At 42.9% G+C, this 19,504-nt stretch overlaps 1 protein-coding gene and 1 long non-coding RNA gene across 3 annotated transcripts; one reads left to right on the top strand and one right to left on the bottom strand.

The window, feature by feature from the left end:
* Positions 1-14,513: 14,513 nt before the first annotated feature.
* LOC117536599 lies at positions 14,514-17,026 on the bottom strand. 2 transcript variants are annotated; one of them, XM_034201538.1, is made up of 3 exons: positions 16,193-17,026; positions 15,868-16,057; positions 14,514-15,129 (listed from the first exon to the last, which is right to left on the bottom strand). In XM_034201538.1, the coding sequence occupies exons 2-3, from the start codon at positions 15,991-15,993 to the stop codon at positions 14,590-14,592; spliced, it is 666 nt and encodes a 221-aa protein (XP_034057429.1). In that variant the 5' UTR covers positions 15,994-16,057; positions 16,193-17,026; the 3' UTR covers positions 14,514-14,589. The 2 variants fall into 2 exon arrangements, with proteins under 2 accessions (XP_034057429.1, XP_034057430.1); XM_034201539.1 differs by lacking the exon at positions 15,868-16,057.
* LOC117536606 lies at positions 15,246-16,947 on the top strand. Its single transcript, XR_004567588.1, has 3 exons — positions 15,246-15,447; positions 16,281-16,348; positions 16,512-16,947. It is a non-coding gene; the product is annotated as an uncharacterized LOC117536606 (long non-coding RNA).
* Positions 17,027-19,504: the final 2,478 nt, after the last annotated feature.

Raw genomic sequence — 19,504 nt, forward strand, 5'->3', positions numbered from 1 at the left:
CAGCACCACCTAGCTCCCCCCTGGCGCCGCCCCTGGCTGTCAGACGATCAGCTGTGCAGCGTCATCACAAACGGACGTCGCTTCACGTGACGCTCCGGAGGAAATGACGTCCCATTGCTCTTAAAACTAATTTCCCTGCTTCTCGTGGTTTCCTTGCGTCTCTCCATGCTTCCCTGGTGGGAAGGACTAGTCGCAGGGAAACGACGCAAGTGAGGGAAGCAAGGAATCCATTTAACCGAAGTGAGAAGGGCCCTTAGTCCCGCCCACAGGAGATGCGAGCGGAGGACCGAGGAGGGGAAGCAGCAGACGTTTAAAGAAATGAGAACTCCTCTCCTCTGAGCGGTCATATTAAAGCGACGTCCGTTCATTATTACGTGCCAACAGCTGCATCAGCTGCAGACCCGGGCTGCTTCTCAGGTCGACTATTTTCATTTCCTCGCTCCTCGGTCCTCGGTCTCACCGGAAGTTGATTTGCCCGCGCCATCTTGAGTACCGTCCCATGGCTCTTATTTCTGCCGGAGGACCGAGGATCGAGGAGCGAGGAGCGATCATGGAGGAGCGATAACCGAGGAACCACCAGACCATCCTCCGATGAAATCCTCAGATACTCACCCCGCCCCCTTACTGTGTATCGCTCACTGATTGGACGAGGCAGTGCATGCACTGATCTGATGCTTCTTGACATGAGAGCAGTTTCCCAGCAGAGTGAAGAAAATACATGAACCTCACGGGAGTCACTCCTCAGTTTATACCGTGTTTTGTTTCAATTCATGTTTCATTTAGTTACAAATATGTGATATATCTGAACAACTAAGTGGTCAAAAATCATTTAATTCATTTTTTGGAAAGTCATTAAGTCATTAAGTGCTATTAAAATGTTAATGTGCTACATATCCAAACAAACAAAGTGTGCAGTCCAATGAATGTTAATCTAACTGGGTTTTGATAGATAACATATCTCTTTTTCTTCTCTCAATTATTTTATTTCTTTTGTGCACTCTAATCAATATTAATCTAACTATTGTTCGTTTATAAATTTTAAGAATGGTGTTTATCTTTTTTGACAATGAGTTCTTATTTTATTTTATTTATTTGGGTCTACAACAGATGATACAAATGTTTGTGTCAGTAAATGTGTACTAACAGAGGCGGGGGGGGGGGGTGTGGAAATAACGGGGACAGAGCTGCTGTCAGACGATCAGCTGTGCAGCGTCATCACAAACGGACGTCGCTTCACGTGACGCTCCGGAGGAAAGGACGTCCCATTGCTCTTAAAACTCATTTCCCTGTTTCTCGTGGTTTCCTTGCGTCCCTCCATGCTTCCCTGGTGGGAGGGACTAGTCGCAGGGAAACGACGCAAGTGAGGGAAGCAAGGATTTCATTTAATCGACCTGAGAAGCAGCCCCGGCGCCAGAACAAATCTAAAGGGAGGGCATATGATTTTCATGGGAGGGCACACAAAACCGTCACGTGCTGCGGGCCTGCGGCACAATATATATCAAACAGCAAGGCCAACAGCATTGCGTAAAGACGCACACTTATCGCAAACATACACAAATTAAGGGCAACATAGAAACCACTTTGAAACATTGTGTGCGTGGCAGCACAAACACTGGTAAATCACGAGCAAGGCACACTGGTTAAGGATGGCAGCTTCCTCATCGCTGCACTCGGAGAGAAATAGTAGAGACGGAGATGATTAACTGTTTAGCCCGCCTTGGGCATGGTTTATGTTCCGATGCACTGCACTCGGACATGCTGTGGAGTGAATCGAGTCACCTCTGAGAGGGAGTTGGTTGACAGCTAAAAAAGCTATAATATCAACGACAGCTGACACGTAATGACGGTTCCGTGCCAGCTGATCTGCACCAAAGTACTCATTTCCTTATTTGTTTCCTCGCGTATCTGTCTCTCTCTCCACAAACTCTCACATGAAATGTGTTCTTTTGATGCTGCATGCCTTAGCAGTCCTTTATCAGTCTTTAATGCGTGTTTCCAGTCGCAAAAACCTTTGACAGTAAAAGCCGCATCAGATGAAGACGTATTGACTTTAAACTAGGCTTGTTTGAGACACATTGCGGCTCGCCTCGAAAGTAGACGAGAGTAGCCGATCGCAGCCGGGGAGGTGTCAAAAAGCTCGTCTTAAGTCGGACAGCTCGGAGTCGGAGTCGGCTTGACTGGCTGGGTTTGCAATGGCGGGAATTGCGTTGGCGTTTTTCGTTGCAGATGAAGTGGATGCAATAGAAATCCCACATGTATTGTATGGAGAATGGCATGATGAACACCGTCTGCGGAGGTAATTACGTATCTTTTTATTTTTTTATTTGATAGGGACAGAGCATGTTAATGAACATCAGTATAAAATACAAGAAGTATAAATGTGTTTGAGCAAACGTGCTAATTTACATCCGTAGTAGGCTACCTAGGCAGGTAACAAAAACAGATACACAATACAATACACAAGTAAAAAGACAAAATATATTGTTGCATCAGTCTAAATTAAAAAGTATGATCGATTATCCGGACTGATTACTTTACTCTACAGATCACAAATTGTGCAAAATTATGACACTATTAGTCTTTTTTAGTCCAATGGGATAAGATAAAAGCTACTTTACTAAAGATATAGAAAGCAAGCAAGATAGTAGTACAAATATACAATAAATAAACAAGAATACAACTGAAATCAAGTGAAGATAATATAGGCCTACAGCAGCAGCAGCAGTTATATATAACGAATGTTGAATAGGTCTAATCAGAGCCGTATAATAGAAGAGTTATGACATCTCCGTTCACTCCAATGGACCACTTTTTTACAGCAATGGCGGATCGTGGAGCCTCTCATTCGTTCCCCGGAAGTTAGCGCCAAGGCTAGCAGAGCGGTAGAGTTGCAGCATAATAACCGTTCGTGACGGACTTTTAAAGGTAAGAAGAAGTTTAAAGATTTATATTGCGGATATTATCAGTACATCTGATTCAAATTAACATGTGTATTAAAGGATGTCAGTGGATTATCCCTAAATCAGTAGATTTAGGGAACGTTTACAGATAACAGATCAAGCTAGGATACCGAAGCAAGTTAGCAACAGACGTTGAACAACCTTTTAATTGTAAATTCCGTTCTCTTAATGTCATTTGGTCCAACGTTGTTGAATTAGAGAAGAGGGGCTTCTAAACGGGATTGTATGCGGGGGTGGAGGGAGTTAAATATTAGATAAATATAACTTTGGTGCGTGTAAGAGTGAGTGTTTTTAGCAGAGCCATATTGTGTCCTTGTGATTATGTTGATTATTACCTGTCTGTATAATGTTGCAGCTCAGCTGATTTTGGATTGATGGCAAAGGGAGAGGAACTTAAGTGAGTGTGAAAACACAAGGTAAGTTTAATACTACTGTTTTATATAAGTAAGCATACTAAACATGTATTATATCACTGTATTATATAAGTAATCTTGTTAACCTACTGTATGGCAGGTGGAGGGGCAGTGATGTTACAGGTGGAGGAGCAAAACTGCAAGACTGCAAACTCACAAGACAGAGAAATCTAAGTTTGTTCTCCAGAGAAGAGGTTGATTTCACTTCAATTTTTTATTTCATATTTTCTAAAGATGTGGAAATGGCAACAACAAAACACGTGAGAGCTGTAACCAAGACAACTGTAACAACAGGAGTAGAGAGCCACCAAGGTTTTTCAAGTCCCTCTCTTACTCCATTTTGCCAACCCAAACTTCCAGGTACATGACGGGACACCTTGCTTGTTTTTGTTGTTTGCTCTCCTCTGGCTGGGTGCTGGCAGGTGGAGGGCAGTGATGTTGGCAGGTGGAGGGGCAGTGATGTTACGGGTGGAGGGGCAGTGATGTTAGCTGGGTGCTGGCAGGTGGAAGAGCAATGTTTAGTCCAAATATTTCCATTGCAACGGCTTATGGAAATGATTGCAGCTGTGGATCTGTTTGGGGGTTGCTGGATGTGGTAGCTTGGCTGCTGTTGTTCCTTTTCACCTTTTTGGATTGGCTCTTGCTTCCAAAATGGCCATCTTTTAATTTTATTTTTTTTCTGTCATTTCTGATTTGTTTTGCCTCAATTCTCAGCCTCAGCCGTATAAATCTTTTACGAGTTTTTTGTTGTACTCCACAGCATGACGGAAGCCTGCTGGAGAGGGCCTGAGCTTCTTTCTCCAAGACACCCACTGCGTTGGGGAGCTGCATGAGGGAGGAACCAGTCTTGGTCCTAAATAGTTCCTCAATTTGGTGAATGAAGTCAAAGGCTTCTTGGGAGGGACGACAAAGAGCACCTGCCTTGAAGTCTTTCAAGTCCACTAACAAGCTGTTTGTCACCAGAAGGACTCTCATCATGGTGCTCTGTTGCAATTTTGCATTTTTCACAGATGCTGGCAAACTTGATGATTTTGTGGACGATGTAGCCTGCAAGATGGAAGAGAATACATTTCTCAGTTTTTGTGAGGTCAGGTGCTGCTGCTCTGTTCACCGCCATCAGCTGTTCCACTCTGACTGATGGAGTGATTTTTGGCTCCCCTGTGTCATCCCTTCTTCCCTCAATCTTTGAGACTAATGTCAGTAGAAGACATGGCACTGTAAATGTTCGAACATTTAAAATATTATACCACTTAAAAATAAGAAATATTACTTTTGTTACTAAGAGTTCATACTTATTATACCTGTGTCACCTTTCACACTATCGCTGTGATCATGAGCTATGGGCTTTGTAGATACAGGTCCCGGGCTGAATCGTGGTGCAGGGGCCCTTCTCTTTTTGACCACAGGGCGATGCACGAAGATGGTGGGTATAGCCTCTGCTCTCAGCCTAGTCTTGCCCTTTTTTGTCTTGACAAACTGGTCTGCATCAAAATGTGCCTGCGGAGTGACTTGAGGTTACTTCACACACAGAACAACTGTGTCTGAATCTTGTTTGCCCACATACATATTCCATAGTGGTTGAATACACAGTATTAGGAAACACTTTATACTTACTGGACATGTTATACTCATTACATACTGTATATAAAATATGACCAAGAATGTGAGACAACTTTATAGAAATTCACTGATGCCATTTGTCATACTTTATTAAATTCACAAATAATAAAGTTCCATAACTTCAGTTGGGAACAAAGACCACACCTTATCTCCCCAAGGCAATTTCCCATCCAATAGGTGTGCTATATAGGTGTGTATAACCCTTTCTCCTGTCTGTTTATCCCTCTTTCAGCACAAGAACCAGAGGGGGATTCAATGGAGCCTGAATACCTGCACTGAGACCCTCACCCTGCACCCTGAGTCTCAACTCTGTGTTTTTCAAGCCTTTCCCTGTTTTTTTTGTATTAAACAAAACATTAAGCTTTCCCAATGGTGTGGTTTTCGTTTTGTGAAAAAGTGCAAATGCAGTGTTTGTATATAATTATCTCACATATGTTTTTGCTGTTGGTCGTGAAATTGCTCCTGCTGACTTGAGCCAGCCATTTTTTCCTCCGCTCTGTGTCAGTGGGGAAGCCGTACATTCGTACTCCTTTCTCTGAGCGATTGGAGCATCCCCAGGCAGCACAGCAAACCATGGTGGCGACTAGGAGGCAGCACAGCAAACCAGGACAACACGGAGGAAAAGGCACAGACAAACTGCATGATATGCTATCCAATGTTTATTGAATTCCATGTATTTGCAATGGATGTTCCTAAAACAACACATTTAACATCATCATCATCATCATGCTGCTGCTGCTAGTCCTTTGATAGTCACCTGTCCTTTCTGAAAGCCATAAAGATGACATTAGTCATTTAGATAACTTGTGTCCTCAATTACCATGGGATTACTGAAACTACCATGAATTTAAGAAAATGGTAGACATTAATCTAATCTGAATTTTAAAGCATTACTTTAGATCCCCTCCCTCTAAATATATCAATAAACATTAGAAAGTGATGCTCCTGACTACCATACAAGTTTAAGAAGATAATATTGGTTTTAAAGAATTCAAAGCTATAAATAAACAGCAACAGGCTCTTTAACCAAGGCACTGTTAGCCTAACATGTAAACTAGTTGTTCACACTAATCCTAATATTATCACTTAATATGAGCAAATTCTATTTTATTTTTTAAAACATATTGATGTAAATACATACACATATCGATTTGTTGTATACATATTGCAAATCAAAACCTTTATTCACTAATAATTACCAAAAATTGTAGTTCTATCTCCTGTTATCAATGCATTCACATTGCCCGCCATGAACTTCCGGGGAACGATCCTCGTCTACATGAACCACGTGACGATAACCGTTTTTGGACTTCCGTTGTCGTAACTCTTCTATTATACGGCTCTGGGTCTAATGATTTATGGTCATCATTTGCTCCTGTGTCTGCCTTCCTTAGATCCGTTCCAAAGGTCCAACAATTTGTGGAAGAAGTGGTCCCACAGTACAGTCCTTCAGACTTCAAAAGTCATTTCCGATTGTCTAGGGGACATGTGGAAGTATGTGTGTGTATATATATATATAAATAAATAACATCAAATATGTATTATCTGGACTGGTGATATTAAAAGCCATTTATTCCTTTCTACCAAACAGGATGTGATGACGACTATTGGCCCGTTCTACTGGAACAATGTTCTTGCCTGTCTGTGGACTCTATCAAACCAGGAGTCCTATAGGGGGGTTGCTGATTGTTTCAATATCACCAAATCCACTGTCTGCCTGCATCTCCATGAATTCTGTAGTCTTGTCACCACATATTTGTCTCACCACATTTCCTGGCCCACAGGGCAAGCCCTACATAATTCTGAGTTAGGATTTCGTGCAGCAGGATTTCCCAACACTGTCTGTGCGGTAGATGGATGCCACATTCCTATTGTGAAACCACACTGTGAGAACCCAGTAGCATACATCAACAGAAAACAGTTTTATTCTGTTGTGCTTACTGGGTTCTGTGACAGTAAACGGAGATTCTGTCATGTTAATGTGGGCCACCCTGGTAGCTGGCATGATGCACGGGCATTCCGGTTGTCTGCTGTTGGAAGGCTGCTTGATGAAGATCCCCAGTCCCTGGTGCCTGAGGGAATGCACATCATTGGGGACTCTGCCTACCCACAATGCCTCAGCTTATGAGGCCATACAGGGACAATGGCCATTTAACTGCTAGGCAGCGTCGTTTCAATCAAAAATTAAATGTTGCACGTGTCGTCATTGAGCATACCTTTGGCCTACTGAAAACGAAGTTCAGGAGGCTCAAATGTTTGTACATGAAAAACATTGCAAACATTAGCACAGCAGTCACTGCCTGTTGCATACTTCACAACATGTGCTTGGAGGAAGGGGAAGCAATTGAAGTTGATGAGCAGGTTGAAGCAGCAGATAACAGGGCACCGCATCCCCAGAACCAAGATGCAGTGTTGCACAGAAATCAGATTTGTGACTTTTTTTAAAGAGCTCACACACACACACCCCCCCCCACCCACAAATAACCACTGTCATATTCTTTGTGGAAGACATTTGTTTTTTATTTACTTTCCTTTTATGCCCACAGTATTGAGTATGTAAATCGCTTTGGATTAAAGCGCCTAACAAGTAACATGTAATGTCATCCAAAATGATTGGGCAAGTAAAAAATAAATGCATATATATGAAAACTAGATATGGTCATTTTCTGCACATGTCAATAGCAGTTGACTATCTTCTTTGAAAATGAAATAACTATATATACATATGTACACATGTACTTGGCAAATAAATAATAATTGCATATAAACATTGTGAACACTTAGTGTATACAAATACAAATATTACAAGGCAATTGCCAGGGATTAAATAATAACTCAACTGCATAACGAGGAAAATAAATAACTAATCTAAACAATATTACTTCCATAAACAAACTGAGGTGGTGTTCTTTATAAAAAAATTAATTCAGGGAATACCCAGTGTGGGGGAAATTATGGCATATTGGGCTTGTCCTGCAAAAGCTCAATGATGCGCTCTTGTTGGCTCCCAATGGACTTTAACTGGGAAACAACTTCTCCCATCGCAGTCAACATTTTAGCTTCAAACCTCCTCCTATTTCTCTCCTTCAGCCTTCTCCGGCGCTCCTGTTCTGGCCGCACCAGTGTCTCCAGTGCACTGGTCCTCCTCTCCGAGTGGGCCTCATACAGGTCGTAGAAGGAGACTCGAGACCGGATTGATCTCGGCTGAGTGGTGGGCAGGGTCATGGAGGGACCAGGCTGGCCCTCAGAGGCACACGGCAGTGTGGTGGGCAGGGTCATGGAGGGACCAGGTTGGGCCTCAGAGGCACACGGCAGTGTGGTGGGCAGGGTCATGGAGGGACCAGGCTGGGCCTCAGAGGCACACGGCAGTGTGGTGGGCAGGGTCATGGAGGGACCAGGCTGGGCCTCAGAGGCACACGGCAGTGTGGTGGATGGTTGTGAGGCAGTGGGTAATAGAGGGGTGGAAACAAGAGTGCCTGGAGGTGCGCTCCCAACACCGCACCTCCCAAACAGGTTGTCCATTATCTGTAGAATTGCAGAATTGTTCAAATGGAAATGTTGCTTTTACCAACTAGATGTGCAAGAACAAACTTCTTACCCCATAATATTCCCACGTTATGTTCCCCTCTCCTGTTGAGGTACAACGGTCCTTGGCCCTTTTGTAGGTGGTCAAAAGGTTGTTGAGTTTTTTCCGGATTTTGTCTGAGGAGAAACTGTATCCCTCCTTGCTGAACTGCCGTTGTAGAATTTTGTAAAAACCGGGTTTGGAGTGATAGTACACCTGTTGGTGTGTTTTTGTCAGGTCCAAAAGCAGCAGTATGGTGTTGTGTGTGAAATCTGTTAAGACACAAGTGTTAGTAACTCAAACAAATAGCAATTGCTGTTTAGATCCTCATTTTAGTTACTGTACCTTGTGTTGCCTCAAGGTGTTCTGACCGGCTGGAGGGGGATGCCAGGTGAGGAGTGCCAGCTTGGGATCTAGCAGGCCTTACAGGAGCAGGCCTTACAGGAGCAGGCCTTACAGGAGCAGGCCTTTCATCAGGAGCAGGCCTTTCGTCAGGAGCAGGCCTTTCGTCAGGAGCAGGCCTTTCGTCAGGAGCAGGTCTTTCGTCAGGAGCAGGCCTAGCATCTGAAGACAGATCTAAAGGGACTGATTGAGAGAAAATTAAATATTTGTTTACAATAAACATGAATATGTCATTTGTTTGATTTGCATTAAAAGACAATACCATTTTTGATTTAAATGATAGATTACCTTGTGCATTTGTTGCAGCCCTTGCTTGCTGCATAAGTGCAGCTGCTAAACTGTTATCTGAAAAATAATTTACATCATTTAAAATCATATCCAGATTGTTGGAATGCAATTTAGTTGTTTACTCACCATTTTGTAGTCTTTGGGAAATGTCTTGTGAGACTCTTACAGTGATGTTTCCCTGTTCGTCACACAGTGTAAGCACCACAAATTCCATTTTACCCACTGTAGACAAAGGTGATCTCCATTGCTTTATATAGGTTTGTTAATTCAGTCATGATGATGAACCACACCAGTGACTGGGTTCCATAATTAGAAATGCTCCTCCCTCTTAATGTTTGCAAAACTGATAGGTGGACAGGCTACAAATGATCAGTCCCTTCAGATCCGCACACATGAAGCTTAATGAGCATGAATTGAACAGACCTGCTGCTGTGTTAATTATTTTGCTGCCACTTTAAGCTTTATGATGTGTACAACATGGATGTAATTTGATTTAATCTTGCCATTTTAAATGATGTATTCAATAAATAAGGTTAAACCAAATCATTACATTACAATAGATTTTATTTTAATGATTTGGTTTAACTTAAAGAGAAACTTTATTGTTATTGCACATATTACAGGTACTGAGACAACGAAATGCAGTTTAGCTTCCAACCAGGTGCAATGAATTGAATGATGAATAAACAGTGATACCCCACTGTTTATTCATCATTCAATTCATTCTATATGTTATTCTGTAGATTGTTTACATTACTTTCCACTTCACTGCTTGTTGCATTTCTCACTTATTCTGACAATGTACTTAACCCCAAATAAAAGAACCCAATAAAAAGAGTTGTTAAATAACAGTGAAGTCACGTCGTAATAGCAATAACTCATCTTTCTCTGGTTTTATTTTTGAGCTTTGCTAAAAGCCACTGTGTCAAGTGTCCATCTTGGGTTGCCGTCCGGAGTTGTCCAATATGGCGGACCATCTCGCACATGCGCACTGCAGATCGGGCAGAGCTGCAGATCGGGTAGTGACAGTTACAACCAATTTTGCTAGCATTGCCTGCTAGTTAGCTAGCGCGACTTCGTCAGCTTTGAAGGTAAGATTTCAGTAATGAATCGCTAGCAGCTTATACAGTGACGTCACGAGCTACCCACAATGCAACGTGCGCCATATATATATATAAATACGCCATTTTTCTGGAGGTGCAAAAATCCTGGAGGTGCTAATATAAACAGCTAGCTAACGTAGCCATGCAGAGCGCACTAGGTTTTTTTTCTGAATTAACGACCGAATAAATCGCTGCATGTCTTCGGATTACATCTCTGGACTTGAGGGATGTGCTCTAGGTCGTTACCAGCGTAAACTAGAGCTGTGTGGGTTGTCGGATTGCCCTTACAATGTATGGAATTACGACCCTCGAAAGTGGCCTTCGTTCGATTTTGGCAGCATCTACGTCTAATTTCTGGAAACACCAGGTGAATACCCCACTTGTCACAATAATATTATCATGCCATTGCATATATGTGGTATTTTAGAGTTGACTATATTGATTAAGGCAGGCATCCTCAAACTACGGACTCCGGTCCGGATCCGGACCGAACCACCACTGTCTCCGGACTCTGAGCAAATTATAGTTTTCATATGTATTATCTCTCTGTATTATATGTGAGACATCGCCACAACGCATTCGCAACGAGTCAAAATTCTCCGCTATGTCCACTGCAAACAGCGCTCTGCATGTCTGACTGTTCCACTGTGTTCCACCTGTGTGTGTCAACGCTTTGGTCCAATCACATTCAGCATCCAGTCAGCGTTTTTCCCCCCCAAACAATCTGCGAATCAGAGGCACAGTAGGGCGGGTCTTCGCGGAATGTGGGTGGGAAAAATGTGTGTGTCTCTTTCAACCTGTCTAAGTCAGAGCGAGAATTAAAAAAAACAAAATTCAGAGCGAGAGTTAACAGCTCATCTAGTTCCATCTGTACTGTAGCTTGTAGCGTAGTTTCACCTACCGGGGTGGCAACTGACACCCTAAAAATAGGCCTTGCCACCCCAGCTGCCACCCCAGTTGGCAGCTTTGTTTTGAAAGAAAAGTTGTGGCTCATCGGACATTTATGAGAGAAAGTCTCTAATGTCCGAGTGCAAGTGAATGCAGCACAAGATGCACGTCATGCACGTCCCCCGGTCCTGGCGCGAGTGTGGACATACGATTGGCGGCGATTTCATTTTGAACTGGACGGCGCAAAACGAGAAGCATTCGGACCCAAGCACTGAAGGAATGAGGTATTTGCGGTCTACAATGACAGAGAAGAGACTGTCAGTTTGGCTGTACTCAGCATTGAATCAAAACGCACTAAAGCTGTTGATCTTAATACGTTTGTGAAATGGTAATCGCCGCATTCAGCTGTAATAGACATGTCAACTTGATGCTCTGCTCACGGATGAGCATACACAACTATTAAAGGTGGGGTAGGTAAGTTTCAGAAACCGGCTCGAGTGCACTACAATTTGAAAATACACAGCCGAAAAGAATCCGCCCCTTCCTTCAGACTTCCTTACAGAGCACCTCCTCCAACACACATGAACGCGCACATGACGTCTGCAGACTGGTGAAAGTGGCCGCCTGGCGAGTCATTGAAGTACTGCTGCAATGCACGCCCAATGAGGGCACGAGATACATTTGTGCGTGCATGAGATGGAAGGCTGACAGACAGGGCGGCAATCCAATCCGTTTAGCCGGCCTAAACGGATTGGTTGTACTTTTTACAGTACCACGGCTTCCACAGATGACATTTTTTTATGGATTTTGTGTCAAATACTTCAGATATTCATTGCTATCGGGATGTTAAGAGCATTCCATGGAATATAACAAAAAGTGTATCTCGAGCCGGTTTCTCAAACTTACCTACCCCACCTTTAAGATGATGACCTTACGTGTGTAAATATATTTTTTTCTTTGAGGGGGTCTGCCCCCAAAAAACTGTTTTAAGTCCTGAGAAAGTCAAATAAGACGGTGTGTAAAACTTCACTGCCCAGCCAAAAAAAAGTAACCACTTTGATTTAACTAGGCCAGTAGGTAAGGGCTTTCCACTGGATAATAACTGAAGTATAAAATAATGCATGACTGAATTGATGGAGACCATGATGAAGGCAAACAAAAAGAGGAAATAACAGGTCAAATCAAGCAAATCCCCCTCTCAGATTCCACAGCAACCAGAAGAACATAAATACTGGCTGGTGATTTGATTCATCAGCTTTGTGATGGAATAAAAAATGCACAGTGCATTTCCTTAGCTGTGGGTGAGTCCACTGACACCACTGACAATGCTCAGTTGCTGGTGTTTGTGAGTTTTTATGATGAGGCAAAGGGGGAGTTTGTTGAAGATGTGTTGGGCCTGACGAACCTCAGTGGACACACAAGGGGGCAAGACATTTATAAAGCAATAATGGGAATGCTGAATGAAAGAGGGTGCAGCTGCCTTTATTCATAACTGTGCAGCTCTTACACTGCGACTCTGAGGGGTCAAGCACAGACACAATAACAATGAAAACTGCTGCATACAGATTATTTTGTTTTTGCAACCTCGTGTTAAGAATCTTGTTGCAATTGTTTAAAAGTTTGAATGACCGTAATAAACGGACCTTTGTCTTATTGAAACATTTATTTTGGACCTTTAAGATTTGTATTTGAGTAACCCTGGATTAAGGCAATAGACTATGATATTCTGCTTGCACCTCGTGTGAAATGGCGGATACCGGAAGTACGGTGTCGCCCTCGGCCCAAAACCCGTATGTGTGTGTGAAAGAATCAATGATGCTGGGTAGTGCTGCGTACCGGTACGCCGAACCGGTACTGGACTTGTAAAAAGTTTCGGTTCAAGTCCGGTTAAAACCGGAACGTCGGGAACCGGTACTTGGACTTGGCAAAAAAACTAGCACTTGCGTATATTCTGGTATCTGTGGTTATTTAAACATTCCCTGATAAACGTTATTCAGCGTCAATAAATCAGTGCTAATCCCAGTGTGCTCAGTGTACAACATCATGTCATTTCACCTTCGATTCACGGTTTGAAAACGTAGCATTTCGCCACATGCTAATGCTAACCGGAAGTGAATAATTTTCAGAATAAAAGTATCAAGTTAATAGTGTGAACTTCCGGTTCTTTCAGAATAAAACTGATTTAAATTAAATAGTGTATTTAATTCAAAATTACGCCATATCAACATTGATTTTAATTTCTAACAGTATGTACATCACTATGTATGTAGTATGTACTGTATAATGTACACATGTTGAGTTGTAGAAAATACATGGTGTACAGACAGTACAGTACACTACAGTGTAGTCTATACTGTATAGTAGGTGTGTAACAGTGTAATGCGTATAGTCTACTCTACACTCTACCTTTCAGCAACGTTTTAGGGATTTAGGCTCAGTCAGCTCAGGGACTGTTTGGTTACTTTAGTTTGGTAAATGAAATAAATGTTTGCACTTTGTAGTAGTTCACTGTAGTTGCTGTCATAAGTCATTTGTAGACTAAGTGGCAAAAAGTTTTTTTTTTTACATTTGTACTTTGTAGAGAAATGTAGACACAAGTTGGAAGGGAGCACAATAAACCTGATGAGTTTGAATTTGAGTTGATTATGAGTTCATTTTCAATTGATAATTAGCTCACAATAAGTTCACTTTAGTTGCTCACACAACTTGACACAAGCCATGGGTTCAGGTCCGGACTTATAAGTCCGGACCTGAACCTGAACCTCTGGACTTGAGTCCGGACCTGAACCTGAATGTGAGTCCAGGTACGCAGCACTAATGCTGGGTAACTAACAAGCAGGATTTAGATTGATTATGTGTTTTTATTGTTATTTTGGTTTTTATCTCCTGAACCTGACCGTGTCAGCCATCCTTAGTCGGCTTTTTCTGTATGATATGACTTAACTGCTAGCACTAGTAAAAATGAGGTGGCGTTTGTGATAAATATTTCATTTAATATTTCATTGAATTTTGGGATATACTAACATTTCATTATGTGACATGTTGACTGTACTTAGTTGTTTTTTGTACTGTTCCGTGTTAACTCATCTGTACTGTACAACTAGCCTAGCGCTACTTTTTAATGCTTGATGGCATGCTAGGATAGATTCCTTTGTAATATACACACTAGTTTAATGATTGTTCTTCAAATGTATTATTCAGTCTTAAAAAAATAATAGCCTACTGAATAGGCTACTCTACAGCAGTGAATGAAGGATGAGCCTAAAACATGGTCCTGCATCCAAAATGTTTATTTTTAACAAAATAAACACTTTTTAAAAATAGCACTTTTTTTTATTCAGCCTCATATGTCAGCCATGGCTGTTGCTGCTGCTGCTGGCGGAGGCTGCTGCTGCTGAAGGAGGGTGCTGCTGCTGAAGGAGGGTGCTGCTGCTGAAGGAGGGTGCTGCTGCTGGAGGGTGCTGCTGCTGGAGGGTGCTGCTGGCAACGGCTGCAGGTGATGACTGCTGAAAGAAGAGGAGGCTGGAGGCTGCTGACGGTGGACCGGGAATGGAGATGCCAAGTACATCGCTGGCAACGAGTAAGGTGTTTGGCAGTGGCCTAGATGTTATGACCTTCGGTGCAGAGGTCTGTTGGGTCTTCTTTGCCTTCTTACTCTGACTCTTGCTGCCAAGATACCCTTTATGTTTATCCTTCCTCTCAGCCCTGATGCACTTTGATGCAATCCTTAACCTCAGCCTGATGTATGTTGAGAGGATTTCTTTCTTCAGGTCATGGCATGAGGGAAGGTTACTGTCCAGCAACATGGCTTCTTGTTCCAGCTGTGACACTGCATTTGAGGACTCCATGAGGGAATCGCTCGTCCTCACACGGAACAGCTGCTCCACGTTCTGAACAAGGGTGAAAACCTCATCAGATGGATGGTAATCTAGCTCTAATTTGGTCTGTGTTGAAGATTTTTTTAAACTTTAGATTAATCAAATTGTGTGTTTTTTTTAATGCCGAATTAATCATTTTCCGGTTTACCAGAGCCCTCTCTGCTCTCTTTCTTAGTAATCTCTCCCTTCTCAGTTGCCTCATTAGATCCTCCACGTGAGCCTGGTCACAACTGGCCCTTGGCAGTCTGGTCCCTGGAGCACCTGACCCTGGCAAACTGGCCTCTTCATAGCTGACCCCTGACTGACTGGCTCCTGGCACACTGATCTCTGGTAAGGTGGCCTCTTGATTGTCGGCCCCTGACATACTGGCCCCTGGCAGTCTGCTGACATCTGTCTCACTCTCTCTGTCTGTTATGTCCCTTTCATTCCCTTGGAACTCCACCTCAATATCTCCCTGAATAACAATAACAAGGCAATCTTGCTGTTATATTTGTATGCTGCCTTTACATGTGCACCTATTGTCATTTAAGGGTACACTACACTCTTATAGTGACATTCATCTAAGTTTGTCTATTGGCAATGTTAAAGTATGAAGAAATCTGTAGATGATCTACATGTGGTATATGAGTCTTCAGAGAATCCCTGAACCCTGGTAGTTTTGAAGCTGTATAATCTGAAGGTTGCATTAGGAGTGTAGTCTATCCTTGAATTATATAACATGGGAAACATTGTTAGCTTCATATATCATACCAATGTTTGATGTGCCATAATAGGTGTGGTCATCATTCCTGACATTAACAGCTGGAGGCATACTCCTTGATGTGGATTTCCTCCTTTTCGGCTTAGGCCGATGTATAAATACTGTTGGAACAGCATCTGGCCTCAACCTCAAATTTCCTCCTGATTTGTTGTCAATATATTGGTCGTCTTCAAAGTGTACCTGTAGGTAGGTAGGTTTGATCAGTTTCCACTGCACACTTCAAATGTCATTGAAGAGTCATAATTCTCTACACTTGGAAATATGATGCCTTTTAAAATGTTAACAAGTCATGTCACCTCTGTGAACATTACTTACATGACAGAGTTTTCTGCTGTTGTTGTCAGACACAGGTTTTGTCTGTTGACCATTGCCATCCATCTCTTCCTTCGCTCTATGTCCTTAGGGAAGCCATACATCTGGAACCCCTTCTCGGATCGATTAGAGCATCCAAATGCTGCACATCCAACCATGGTATGACAACTGATCTATTAAAATGCAATATAAACGAAAGTGCCATAATATTTGTAGTGCAAACATTTTAACATGAATATTGCTATGTCCTCTGTTCAGTCTGCTCCCAACTGTATTCTCTCCCCTTATTCACCACTGTTCCTATTCTTGCTCTGCTTTTTAGGGCCCAGGAAACAGATGAAGAGGATGTCCCTTTCACAAAGGAACCTTTTTGTTTTTTTCAAAATGGTTAGGCTCCTGGATGCCCGAGAGCTCTGTATTGCTTTTTTGTAAATAGTATTGCTTTTTTGTAAATAGTTGCTTTTTTGTAAATAGTTGTTTGTAAATATTTGTAAAATCCATGGTTCAACAGGAGCTTCTGTAAATAGTTTTGTAAATAGTTTGAATATGTATCATAGTAATCATTTTCAGTCTCCCACTCTGTCTCAATTTTATTTATCGTTGCCCCACCATATGTTTTGTTGTCCAAGGGCACTCATTTGGTCTGTGTTGAAGATTGTTTTACACTTTAGATTAATCTAATTGTGTTTTTTGGCTGAATTAATCTTTTTCTGTTTAACCCTAACCCTCTTTGTTCTCCTTCTCATTCATTTGACTTTGTTTTGTTCTAACACACATCCCACATCATCACATCACTTTTTCCATACACTGTTCTTAATACTTGTTCACACATGTGTTCGTCCCTTTTACTTTGTTCTTCCTGTTGTTCTTGTTCAAACACATATATCAATTGTTCATCCACTGTTGTGGTAAAATGATATTCATAGTCTTAACATGATCATGCTACCCATGCTAACATGAACACAAGGGTTTCCCTCCAAAAATGTAAAACGTATCTAAGTAATAGGCTACTGTGGTGACACGTTATTGGACATAATTCACCTCTCGTATTGTGTTGCCACACGGACCCTTTAGTGTGAACACCTGTAGCGTTAGCTTCCATTCCTGCTAGCTCGTCAAGCAGAGCAGTTCATGTGATAACCTCTCTGTTATTAATGGCTAATAAAGATTGGAACTCTGTTCTTAATACACCGCCTCCGACTCCCTTTTCCTGGCACTACACTACCAAGCTTTCCGTTCTCACCCTGCCTCTCCAAATGCAAAACTGTCAATAAAAAGTATGCAATAATGCAATTACAGCTAAAAAAGTACTTGGGTGTGTGTGTTTTTTTATATATATTTACCATTCAATAACGCAATCGCTGCTGTCTGTCTGTCCCATACTACGGACGTGACTGCCCTGGCAGTGACAGCAACATAGCCTGCTTGTGCTACCACACTTTCCCCTCAAAAAATCGTTAAATAACGAAACTTGGAAATAGTGCCAATTCATACAAAGTGTAACCACATCATGTAAATATGAAAGCAATCTTTAAAAAATAACAGCGTTGGTTTAAGCTATGACTATTTTGACCATGTTCGTGCTGTTTTTGCCATAGAGAAGCATTGCCACGGAAGTGCGTTTGGAACTATCCCGGCATACATAAACCACGTGACCGGCTGGCGGCGACATCAAAGAGTGTCGTAACTCTTAGTATCTCTAGGGCTCTGATCGCGACGCGATGAAAGCAGTTTCTAAAATAATATCCAGAGGATGCATGCAGAGCTGTCATTGGCTGAGATAAGTCCGGCCGTGCGTCACGCCTCCACCGTTCCCGGAAATGCATCCGCGGAGGAGCCGTGGAGGAACCATCAGTGTATCCTCGGTTATAGCTCCTGCAGAGAGCCTCCTCGACGCTCGACGCTCGATGCTCGGTCCTCGGTGTGCATTTAGAGAAATGAGATGTCCTTCAAAATGGCGCGCTGAAATTCATTTCCGGGTCACTACCGGAGGACCGAGGAGTCGAGGAGGGGAAATTTGAGTATTGAGAAGCCTCTGAGGAGGTGACGCGGACAGAGGAGTTCACACTGAGGTGTGATTTGTGCCAAAGAATATGAGGTGTGATTTGTGCCAATGAACGAACTCACTGAGCTCACTAATGTGTCGATCGTCGCCTACCATGCCGTGAACTATGCCGCGAGAGAAGTAACGTGACACTCTCGTCACCACCCCTCTCGTCTGAGAAGCTACGTGACGTCTGCGTCTGAAGTTACTTTACTTTGGTAGTTATCACCTAATAACCCAGTAATGTTACAGCTACGCAGTTGCTGTTCAAGCGAGACTCTATTTCAATATAGTTTTGGTATTAAAATAATGTTACACCCCTTGTATGCCTTGAACGCAAAAACAACCACAGACAAGAATATATATGTTTAATTAGCCTATCAAAATGATAACAAAGGCTGAAAAAACGAGAGGGGTCTGCCTGCAGACCTCCACTCTCAGGACAGTTCCGGTGCAGACCTCCTCTCTCAGGACACCTCCACTCTCAGGACAGGAAGTGCACGCTAAGAATTCCAAAAATAAAATCACCACTATCAGTACAGTGCCACTTTCCAAACAGGAAATGCACGCAAATACAAAATAAAATCGTACTGACACTTATCTATATAGATATATATTTATTTAAATATATAAATACGACATATTGTATTTTAGTTACACCCGCTAGACAACAGTGGAAGGTTCGAGAAACAACCGTGTTTGCCGGGTGCACCCCGGCGGAGGTGGGGAGGTTCCAGCTGGGAACCTCCACCCCGCTGCGGGACCCGTGGGACCCCTGGACGGTGCGTCTTGGTCACGCTTCATATCGGCCGGCCCGGGAAGGAAGAGACACGCAGAGTGGGGGAAGTCCCCCACCCTAACGCAGCACACCCTCCCGGCCATCAGAGTCGAACCCGCAGTTCGGAGGAACCGATCGCCAGAGCCCCGGCACTAGGCCGGGCCGGCGTGGAGGCCCTCCGACAGTGGGTCGCGTTTGCCATTCGATCAGTGAGAGGAGAGGAGAAAAAAGCAACAAAAATGGTCAAAATCCGTTAATATATGGATGAGTGGGGGGGGGGGGGGGGGCAATGTCCCCGGTAGAAACCGGGTGCAATAGCCAAAGAAAAAAAAAAAGTGAACGAGAACCAGGCTGGGGGGGTCAAAAGGGCTTGGCCAAGGCCGACCCAAAGTGCACGGTGGGCGGACTCATCACCTCCGTGATGAGTCTCCATTGTGATTTGAAAACTTCCATCAAACGAGTCCTTCGGTGGGCGGGAAAAAAAACGCGTCAG

The sequence above is a fragment of the Gymnodraco acuticeps genome, unplaced genomic scaffold, assembly GCF_902827175.1.
Source record: "Gymnodraco acuticeps unplaced genomic scaffold, fGymAcu1.1, whole genome shotgun sequence".
NCBI lineage: Eukaryota > Metazoa > Chordata > Actinopteri > Perciformes > Bathydraconidae > Gymnodraco > Gymnodraco acuticeps.

What these genes read in the sequence shown, in the direction of transcription:
- LOC117536599 (XM_034201538.1), bottom strand. Translation starts at nt 15,993, where the DNA reads ATGCTGTTCCAACAGTATTTATACATCGGCCTAAGCCGAAAAGGAGGA. An exon ending in TTATGGCACATCAAACATTG is followed by an intron (nt 15,130 to 15,867) that starts GTATGATATATG and finishes ACCCTTGTTCAG; the next exon opens with AACGTGGAGCAGCTGTTCCG.